Source organism: Empidonax traillii, unplaced genomic scaffold (assembly GCF_003031625.1).
Source record: "Empidonax traillii isolate 1590-97213 ecotype Southwest subspecies unplaced genomic scaffold, ASM303162v1 scaffold815:size503231, whole genome shotgun sequence".
NCBI lineage: Eukaryota > Metazoa > Chordata > Aves > Passeriformes > Tyrannidae > Empidonax > Empidonax traillii.
Window position 1 is genome coordinate 255121 of NW_020956008.1, and position 10709 is coordinate 265829.

General features: G+C 35.4%; 1 protein-coding gene across 5 annotated transcripts in view; it reads right to left on the reverse strand.

The window, feature by feature from the left end:
• Nucleotides 1–385: 385 nt before the first annotated feature.
• The window catches only part of SLC35F5 (solute carrier family 35 member F5), a 24509-nt gene continuing 14185 nt past the window's right edge, over nt 386–10709 (reverse strand). For 4 of the 5 annotated variants that reach the window (XM_027901787.1, XM_027901790.1, XM_027901791.1 and 1 more), the window contains exons 7-17: nt 10338–10419; nt 8824–9014; nt 7602–7683; nt 6742–6829; nt 6116–6180; nt 5641–5745; nt 5012–5171; nt 3384–3474; nt 2006–2160; nt 1468–1556; nt 386–511 (exon numbers count right to left, since the gene is read on the reverse strand). In XM_027901787.1, the coding sequence (XP_027757588.1) occupies nt 1475–1556; nt 2006–2160; nt 3384–3474; nt 5012–5171; nt 5641–5745; nt 6116–6180; nt 6742–6829; nt 7602–7683; nt 8824–9014; nt 10338–10419 (1101 nt within the window). In that variant the 3' untranslated portion in view covers nt 386–511; nt 1468–1474. The remainder of the gene's footprint in view (nt 512–1467; nt 1557–2005; nt 2161–3383; nt 3475–5011; nt 5172–5640; nt 5746–6115; nt 6181–6741; nt 6830–7601; nt 7684–8823; nt 9015–10337; nt 10420–10709) is intronic. The other variant, XM_027901792.1, reaches the window with a different exon arrangement.

Genomic DNA, 10709 nt, shown 5'->3' on the forward strand with positions numbered 1-10709 from the left:
TATTTTTTCTCTTTTCCTCTATTAATATGCAAATAGTTCATACGACATAAAAAAAAATTTAATTTGTACCTACTACAGGTAACACATCTACTTAGCATTTCCTCCAAAAGCCTGTGAGATTTGATGACCTGCAAACTTATTTACATAACTCACTTGAAAGTATCTTTTAAAAACCATATTGTCCAGCATTTAACAAAATCGTGAGTTAAAAAAAGAAAGAAATCACTAAACAGCATTTGCTTTCTTGGTTTTGTCAAGTAACGTCACCAGCTCAAGTGTTATAAGGCAGGTTGGTTGCTCAGATGGACTAAGACTCCCTATGGTGATAGGCATAGAGTAACTTTGTTCATTTATAAAATCAGATGAAAGCAAGAAAGAGGAAAAGTTTAGAGTTTCAAAAGAACTGAAACTTCTTATTTTTACTACAGATTCAGAATAGGCACTGAAACACGACTCCTTAGGGACTTTTCCAGAAGATTGTCTCTTCGCTGGGCATCATTCTGTTTTTAAACTAAGAAGAAGAAAAAGAAAAAATTATCAGGGGTACATAAGTCAGGATTACAGAAAAAGAATCACCATGTATATTTGTTTCCATCTTACTAATAGAGGGGAAAAAAAAACTGTCTTAAGCTTAAGACATCACAATTGCTGTTTTGGTTAGAATGTTTTCAAATTTTTTATTCGATTTAATCAAAATTAGAAAATAAAAATATACTTCTCAGGTAATTCTGCATGCATTATTTGAAAACTAAAGCCCTGAAGCACAAGGCTAGGAGAATCCTAAACTATGTCTGTTTTAATGCTTCAAGACAGTACTGACCAACCACGGAACATTCCTTTTAGATGTTTGTGTAACCCCCTCTTAGAGAGGGATATTTTGCAAACTCTTTAGTTATTCTAGTCCAGCTTCCCTATGGTTATCATGAAAAATATTTACCCTAATATTCAGTGGAATTTAACAACTTAATTCTTGTCAACTACAAACACACAGGCTCCTTTCCATTTTCTGGACCCATAATGATCAAGTCTGGTGATGTTCTCTAAACTTCCTTAAACGTGTTTTTCCTTGGTGTTTCTCATGAACTGCAGTAACCCAAACTGAGACCCCAACAGCATTAAGGAGTGAAATAATTACTTCAGCTCTCTTTCATACACATAGTCCATGTCAAGAAGTTGTTTGCCTCTTCTGGTTTGTTGACTCATGGCCAATTTTATATGAACATCGTAATAGTCTTAGGCAAAAAAACGACTACACATTTCAAAACCATTAACCAACAACTGTATCGATGTGAGAATAATGCTTGGCAATGAACAACAATTTTGAAGATACACTTCAAAACTCTGGCCATCAATACAGGTCAAGATTAACTGCAGGCTTTTTAAAAATGTGTCCTTGTATAACACAAATGGCACCACGGAAACCAATCCTCACCTTTCTGTGCATTGTCTGAGGCTTTTTAAGCCTACCTTTTGTCTATGAACAGCAACTCTCTCCATCTTGTGAAACACTATGCATAGGAATGAGGCTTTCACACTGCTCACTTTCTTCTGGCATTCTTAAAAGAAACAAATTTATTTATGTAAAGTTATACAGTAATATTAAACTGGTTGTTATGAAGCCAAAGGAATTAACTAAGTACACTAGTTGTTTGAACTGCAGCCACTAAAAACATGCAGAGACCCCTAAAGTTCATCAAGTATACTCAAGTTTGCACAATTTTCACTGCATGTTCTGGGTACAGCAATTAACACAGAGGCATTAAGGGAAAAAACTGTGATACCCACTAGCCACTTCTTAAAAAAGGTAAAAAGACTTCACATCTTTCCATTTTCTGAGTACTGCATAGGTTAATAAACAGATTGGCAATTAGTACTATTAAGAAATCAGTACACCTGAATATAAAATCAGTTGAAAATAAAGAGTATGAGTACTGCAGCTTATAAGAAGTATAGGATAATGGAAAGGCTGGAGAAGAGAGAGCATTACACTTTGTGACTGTCCTACCTCTGAATCCGATGTTTTCTACAAATAAAGGCAAAAATTCTTCTGATTCCCACCATCACTGGATCCCAGTTGTTATAGTGACACAGGAGAGTTGCAATGAAAAAAGAAAAAAATACAGGTACTGCCCCTGCAAAAAATAACCAGGAAAACTGCACCTGGAATTAAAACACAAACATCATTCACTCAGCAGTTTAAGAAAAAAGAAAAAAAGGGCATGCTGTATATTTGGGGTAATTATTACTGTAAGTCTGAGATGCAGTTTGAGTTATTTTACACTAGCTGAATTATTTGGTACAATTCCTATAGCCACTGCTGCTTCTAATATCTTTTTCCACTGATCTGTTCTTTACAGTGGAACATATTGTTTGCATTGTGAGGTGAATGAAGACTCCTATTTCCAAAGAGTCTCATTTTTAGGTTTTTAGCTGTCTCTCTGGTACCAAGGACAAATTCTCCTAGACACTTCAGAAATCTTCAGAAAACGAGAGATCTCACCTGAAAGATTTGTGCACCTGTTTATTCACTATGAATAGACTGTCACTGACCGGCAACTGCTGAATTCAATGCACATAAAAAGACTCGGCTGCTTGAAATTTACTGTAATTTTCTTTTTACTTGAAAAAAAAAAAAAAGGCAGGGCACATTATTTGCTCAATTTAAACTAAATTCTACTTGTATCTATACTGCTACTTTTATCTATCTATTAATACAGTCAGTAGCAGTCCTCTGACATTGTTTAAAACTTAAAATTATAGGAGGTTACAGCTTGGTGAGGCCCTGGCACAGGTTGCCCAGAGAAGCTGTGGCTCTCCCATCCCTGGAAGTGTCCAAGGCAAGGTTGGACTGGGCTCTGAGCAACCTGGTCTAGTGGAAGGTGTCCCTGCCCATGGCAGGGGTTAGAACGAAGATGATCTTTAGGATCCCTTCCAACCCAAGCCATTCCAATGGTTCTACAGTTCCAGATGAAGAGCACGATCAGCCTGGGACCTGCCTTTCAGGATGACAGAGCCATAAACTGTGGGCACAGCACCCCCGTGTGGAGAAAATACCTAAAATTGAAGAATTTGGAGAAAATTTGGTACCCGACATTGACGGTCACTCTCAAAACTATAATAAACTGCAATTGTTAAGCCTTGTCTTTCCTTCTACAAAAAAACTCAAAGTCTACAGAAGTTTGCCTTTAATTATGGTCACTCATTTGTGCTTCTAACACTAGTAATTTATTTTCTAAAATGTAAGCCACAAAGCATTTACCTCCAACAGCAGGAGAAGAACAAACAGGTGACAGAAGTAAAATACTGCTCCTTGTACACATCATTAAAGATAACACTGCTATTTAATTTGAAGAAATAATGCTCAAAATGTAGAATTACATTACCTTCTGCATGCACATGTCAGCTATGATGGACAGAGGTATTGTAAGGCTTAGAGCAAGTGTGCCAATCAGTGATGAGGTAAGAAAGCAGCCCCTAAAAAGCAAGGAAACGATAACAGTTATAAAATAATAACGACAATAAATAATAATTGTAATACAAAGGTCTTATTTAAAAGTTAAAAGACAAAGTAATACATCAAATTAGGAAGACATTTGATCAAGCTTAACAGTCATTGTTTGTTTTAATAATCAAAAATTAAAGCTCGCACGCCCACACTCCATCTGTGAAACTGCTTAGAATTCTTAACTAGACAATTGATGTCTTCTGGGGTGAGGTTTAATTCCCATATAAACTTTTTGAGATGATGGAAAATTCCCTACTTCACATGCTTTAACTCCATCTAGAAAAACCTGTATTTTGTTTCTATGCCACGTTCTCTGTAGCACAAGAGAACTCTCCTGTACCTCTGCATTGTCTGCTTCTGAATTAGAACCAACCTGTCCACCAGAAAACTATAAATGAATAAAAGGCACAGAAACCAATAAAAACTTATCATCAGGTTAAAAAAAAACAAACCAAAATTAAGAGTCATATCTATTCCTACATTATTTAGTTGGCAGCATGTGGTTGGGTGGAGTTAAACAAGTAGGTTAAATGGCATTATTTACTTCCAAAGAAAGTGAAGAGGACCATGCTAGTGGCACACTGGAGAAATAAAAGGAGAATGTCAGCACAAACTCTGAAATTAGTCCCAGTCCAAAACTCTAGGAAAAAGGAGCTGGAAACAAAGCTAACACTTTCATCGACTGGATTAACATTCTGAGTAATTACACAAATAAAAAAAGTCCGTGCACACCCATGTACTTTAACCCTATCCTAATACTTGATTTTGGGACCAGAGCCAATGTTAGGGGTTTGGGGAAGTTTTGTTTGTTTGTTATTTCACCTGTGTTAACATAATATCGCACTTAACCTTTTTACCAGCTGATACTCAGCAGGTGTAATCTTATAGGATGGCATTAACATCACAAAAATATTCCATCAATAAACAAGTTCAATTACAAAGGAACATATGCTGCAACGCATTTATAACTAGGACTGGTGTAGGAGTTTGCCAATAAACAAAAATTATCATGATTAAATTTCCTAAACAACTTTAAATTCAATCTGGAAAAAACAAACAAACAAACAAACCCCAAAAACAGTCCCCCAAAAAGATCCCACACCCCTAAACAAAACAAAAAGGTTTTGATGGAACTCCACCTACATCTTTTGTTGCAGTCTTCTCACAGAACTGTTACAACAGAAATTCATGCTCTCCTATTGCTACAGCAACTCTGTGCCACAAAGCCTTTTTGTCTCAAAATGTCAATTCTAGAATGAGCTATGCACACAGGATTTTAATAAATACTACAAGACCACATCACCTGCTTTTTAAAGTGAGCTGTGGCTTTTTAACAGGACACACAGGACATGATGGATGACACCCTCTAACTTAAGCTGCATATATGGACAGAAAAAAATTTAAAACCAAAGCAAAACCACCTACCCAGACAATGTGACATGTCAACATGTGAGAACACAGGTAAGATGATTTATGTCAAACATATTCAATGTATGTACTACATACCACAGCCAGAGGAACTCTGACAGAACTGTTCCAATAAGGCCATTAATGACAATACACATCCAGATCAGTTTGTTGGGAAACTCAAATGCTTCAAATCCAGTATAGTGAAGCAGGAAGAACCCTGGCCACAGCAGCAACAGATTGAACAGCCCTACAAAACCTGAGTATAAAAACAGTTTTAAGTAAATTACAAAAAAATATCCTTCAATATAACCAAAATCTCACCCAAACTCTGACAACATGCATACAAAAAAGGAGCAATGAAGCAATATTTTAAATCTTTCAAATGAAATGAATATAAGAAACTTTACCTGAAATTCCCAAACAAAAATTGCATCTGATATTTACAGGTTTTAAATTGAAAATAAAGTAAAATTTTAAAATGTCATTAAGTCAAAGGGACTGTCTGTATTCCCACAGCTAATGTTACCTCTCATTGCTAAGGCTGTAAAAAAGAAACAATCCACACAACCAGTATCTAAAGTACTCCAAGAGCAGTAACAAGCTTTGTCTACTTCCTTGGCTTTTCTAAGCCCCTTTTACCACTGATAGACAGTTCAGTGCCTGCAAGCAAACAATTTAATTACACACTGAATTAAAACTTTGAATAGAATCATTTTTAGTCTTACCGAAGAACATTGGTATGTCAAGTTTATCTTCTCTATCCACTTTCCTTTTTATCATTACTATGTACACAGCATACAGCATTGCTCCTACAAGAGACCAAAGGGAACCTGGAAAGATGGAAAAAAACACTCCCTTAAAGATGTGCCAAGCACGTTATGCACAGTAGGATCAACTCCCCTAAACACACACCTATTATAAAACCAGAACTGAGAAACTGCTTATAACAGAATCCCTTAATATACAAAAAGCATGGAAAAATGGAGAGAGCTCAAAAATGTAAATACTTTCCCAATTAAGCTACATACATAGGGTGGAAAATTATCATAAATGACGAGTTTCAGAAGTTCAAACTAAAAAGCCAGATTGTAAAAGGTTACATGAGTAAGAAATATGGAGCTTGCTATATGACTACTAAGTACTGTCAAAAGATGGTACTCATCACTGCATGTTCCAGGACTAAAAACCATAAGTAAATACCTATTGTATCTTTTCCAGCAGATTTTTCAGATCCAGAAAGGTTAACAAGTACCACACCACCAATGCTAGCAAAAGAAAAGAAATGCAAAAGGCTTCTTAAACCCAGGAACTTTTTAACAAATACAGAAAAAAAAAGAGAAAGATAAACATAAAAATACAGTTCTATCTTTAGGCATTTTTATTTAATCAAAACCCACTTCTGGAAAGCCAAAAGGAGTTCTCTATTGCTAAAACCAAACAAACCAACCAACCCCACTTGTAACATCCAGAACAATGCACCAGGCATCTAATGAAACAGGTTGACAACACTGAATGTCAAACCACTTCCTTTTCCCCATCTACACAAAAATAAAATAATTAAACAAGAAGAAAATAAGTTCACTTTATCTCCAAGAAAAACCTGCTTAATCTAATTTCCTACAGGAGAATTAGATTTGGTAATTGTTCATGATATGAAGTATTTAAACAGATTGAATTCAACTTGCTCAATTTATCTGTGAAACGAGCATTTTTAAGAAAGGGATGTGTATAATTTATTGTCACAGGTACCCCAGGTATTAAAGCTACAGCTGTCCTCTCACTGTATCAGAGAATTTTTGACCAAATGTCCCATCCCATTATCTTACCTTAAAATAACAGCTAATAATTTAGACAGGGTAAACCGATCTCCACTGTTACTGGGAAAGACTGCAGCTAGGATTAATGTAAAAAGCCCTGCAAGAGAAATTGAGAGAAGGTTACAAAATCATGTTTTGCCACCAGTGTGTTCAGAAAACGGCACAGACATTTTCTTATTTATATTTCACGTACTTTTTTTAACTACTTGATCTTAATACCCTTAATTTTAGTCTGAACTATTATGAAAACTAAACACCTTGTGATGTGAATCCTCAGATGAGCAAATACATGCTCAGCTTTGAGGAAGGCCAGCCATACCAACAAAATAAACTGCAATAAGCCAGAAAAGTCAGTGAAAGGTTGTATAATTCTGTTTTTAAAACCGACTTTATAAACCAAAAAAAAAGTTAATTCTCCAAATATGTACTGTCACATAGTTTAAATACTTTAAAGCTTGTATTACAGCCTTGCATAAAACCTGTAAAACAAATGATTTGCATCATATTTAGGTGGTTTAAGTTCTTTACCTCTAAACCTATTTTTAAAAAACAACCATTAGCAAGAAAACTTTGCTCTGAATCTATTTTGATTAACAGTTATACCACCTTTGCTTTAAAGCTATCACATTCCAAATATATCTTTTTATTACACAGACATAACTGCAGAAATACACACACAAACTCAGAAAGCAGAACATGAAGGTACCCTAAACCTCTGCAAATACATAACGACTTTTTAAAATGCACGTATTCAGTGGCTTTAAGCCAAAGCCACAGGGGAAACATTACACAAGTCCATTGTAGCAAAATAGATTTTTCTGTTATAAACAGCCTTAGAAGGCACATCTGGTGGTGTAAATAAATCTTACCAGAGGTTGATGACAAGATATTAACTATGGCAACTTGGGTATCTGACAGAGCTTCTTGGTACGAGAAATTTGCCAAGAACCACTGGGGAAAAAGAAAAATAATTCTGTTATTATATGAGTAGAAGCAACTATATGAGCTTAAGTTGCTCAGTGCAATAAAATTCTACTTAAAGTAAAAAAAAAAACCCAACTACTTATTCAAAAATAAAATCAGAACATGATTTTTACCTTAAAGAGATTTTTAACCTCTATTAAAGAGGAAAGTACATTAAATGATAGCAGCTAACTTAGAACTGGCCCAAACCAACCCATACAAGTACGTGTTTAATAATGAAATAACATACTTCAGAACCTAAAAATAATTAAAATGACATTATAATAGCTATTCTGTAGTAACTAAAGGTACTTTTAACTTGTTTTGGAAGTGCTACCAGATGATAACTGCACAAAGGCTGGAAAGAAATTTCAGGAATGCACGCGACATTAGTCAGCCTAATGAGTTTAAATTTTTAGAGTACTTAAAACCCTGCAGACATCTCTGCTGTAAAAAGCCAGCATCACTTACACTCAATACCTAAAAAATATTTGTTAATTCCCCCATAAAGGAATAAAATGGCAAGTGTTTACTCATTTATTGATTGAGATCTCAGATATATTCTGAGGGAAGTAACCACTCTCTAGTCTTATGTGGAAATATTCATACAGTCCAAGGAGAAATACATATACATGCCAGTAACAGCATAGACAGGATTTGTTTTGAATATGAAAACACAACCCTAGAAAAAATTAAATCACCATTTTTCAGCAGTGTTGTTATTATTGATGATGACAGTAACAATAACAATGTTTAAAGAGCAGTACTTCCTGAGGAAAAGCTGTGCTGGGTCCACATTACATAGAACCTATTTGGCAGTATCAGTGAAGCTGGTTCTGGAAAAGCTGTCACTGGTCTGCTCTCTGCATTTTTACTGCCTCAAAAATCATGTCCCTGTTAACTCCCTCTCCCCCCCAGAATCAAGGCATGATGCAGAAACACCAGCAACCAACAGATTCAGAAGTGAATCTTGCACCTTCATGTCTGGAACAAGGAAAGTCTTACTTCCTGTACTACATTCATAAAACAAGGTTTAAAGAATACAAGTCACCTCAATACTTTTTCGCTAATATTATACAAGTTTTAATTATATCTATGTGTAAGTTTCTGAAAGAATGGAGAACATACCACAAAGCAAAAGAAAAAGCTAATTTTTGCTACTTGAGTTGCAGTGAGTTTTCCTACAGTTTTTAATATTGATTCCTGCTCCTTAACTGTTGGATATGACATACGAGACAACTTTGCTTCCAATGCATGGCTTGATGGCAGCTGTCGGATCTCCATGATGTTACTGAACCTTACACGAGGCTTTTTGGGAGCTGGAGAAGGAAAAAAAGAAAGAAAAAAGCTTCATATTGTTGTTAAATTTCTGGAGCCGACACAACATGCATGTAAAACCATCATGTTCTAACACAGCATTGATTACAATGCTACACAAATAACAGGGTTTTATCCAAATAGAAGACATGCCATTATTTTTTATTAAACACTAGTATTTTGCTATTCAAGAGGCTACTAATAAGACAAAGCACAATTACTGTTTTCAATCAGTACAGTTGTCCACCCAAGAAAACCTCACTGAAAAGCACCATCCCTGCTCCCTGTCAAAAAAAACCTCTACGAAAGGTAACAACAAATTTTCAGATAGGAATTATTCCAAAGGGATAAAATATTACACATAAGATTTTCTTTAATTGTTTAGTAGCCAAACAGCCAAAACCTGCACACAACTACAGTTAACTGTAAGGATGATGTTTCATTCAGAAGATGAGAGTCCAACAGACCTTAAAGCTTAGAAGAGATCATAAAGTCAATTGCTCTTTTGAAACCCACCCTCTAACTAATCTTGCTAACCAGGATCAGCTTTTGTTCATAAGTGTATTGTAAGTATCAATCGTTTTCTGTGTAAAGAAAACATTACACTCATACTACAAGTAAATATTATCCTAACTCAATATGAAAAATGCCTTATTTCCTAAAAAATGTGAAGGGAAAAGCTATGGCTTAAACAACTCTGAAGTGATTGGAGCACATTGTCACAGGACAGCAGGGTCTACCAAAGTGGTTCTTAACATCTAGAAATTAAAGAAGAGACTTTGCCTTTTATAAGCAAGGACTCTTTTGCTGAGGATCAGATAACTGGCTTCTTTGACAGCCAACTTTTCTACAACTGTCTGGGACAAATAGGCCTGTTTCAGATACTATCACAAGATAGTGAGGCTTAAATAAAATCAGAATGCACATAGACTGTTAAAATTCTTACTTTGACTGCTTTGCTCCTGCTCTAAAAAGGACAATAGCTTGTTTTTCCAGAGGCTGACTCACTGCTGCTGGTCATACAAGCCCAGAAGGAAAGAATCACAAGTACTGAACCCAGTTGGTCCCTTGAGATAAACATAGGCTGGATCTGTAGTGACCAAGAAAGGTAAACTGAACGACAGGCCTATGTTTTCTCTGCCTGAAAGTAAATATATGAGAGTGCAATTCATGCGATAAGAGATTTAAGGAAAGAAAAAAAAAATAAAAGAAAGGGGGAGAAAGGGGGAGGCAAGACCTGCAACATGAAAGCAGTTATACTAAAGAGGAAAGCACTTCCTTCACCAAAGAACTAACATTTCAGCATTCCAAAAGTCTTTACTCACTTTTCTCTGCATCACTATTATTACTGCCATTTTTTTCTGTTGGCAAGTCATGAAACTTTACAGGAACATATAAAGGTTCACTCTGCAATGAATCAGTATAAGTAAAAATACAGTTAAGCGGGATATTTAAATTACAAGCAATAGAACTAATTTAGCAAATTTGAGAACTAAATAAAGAAGAGCTTGGTGAATAGTAACAGAATCAAACTGAAAAGTGGGTTTGAACACAGTGGATAGACTTGTGAAAAATGTGCATGCATAATGTATTTAAAGTATTTGCACATGTTGGTAAAATGCAGTATTCAGGAAGAACAGTGCACGTCTGTGTATATAGTCATGAAAACAAAAATTATGACCAGAAAATTCAAACTT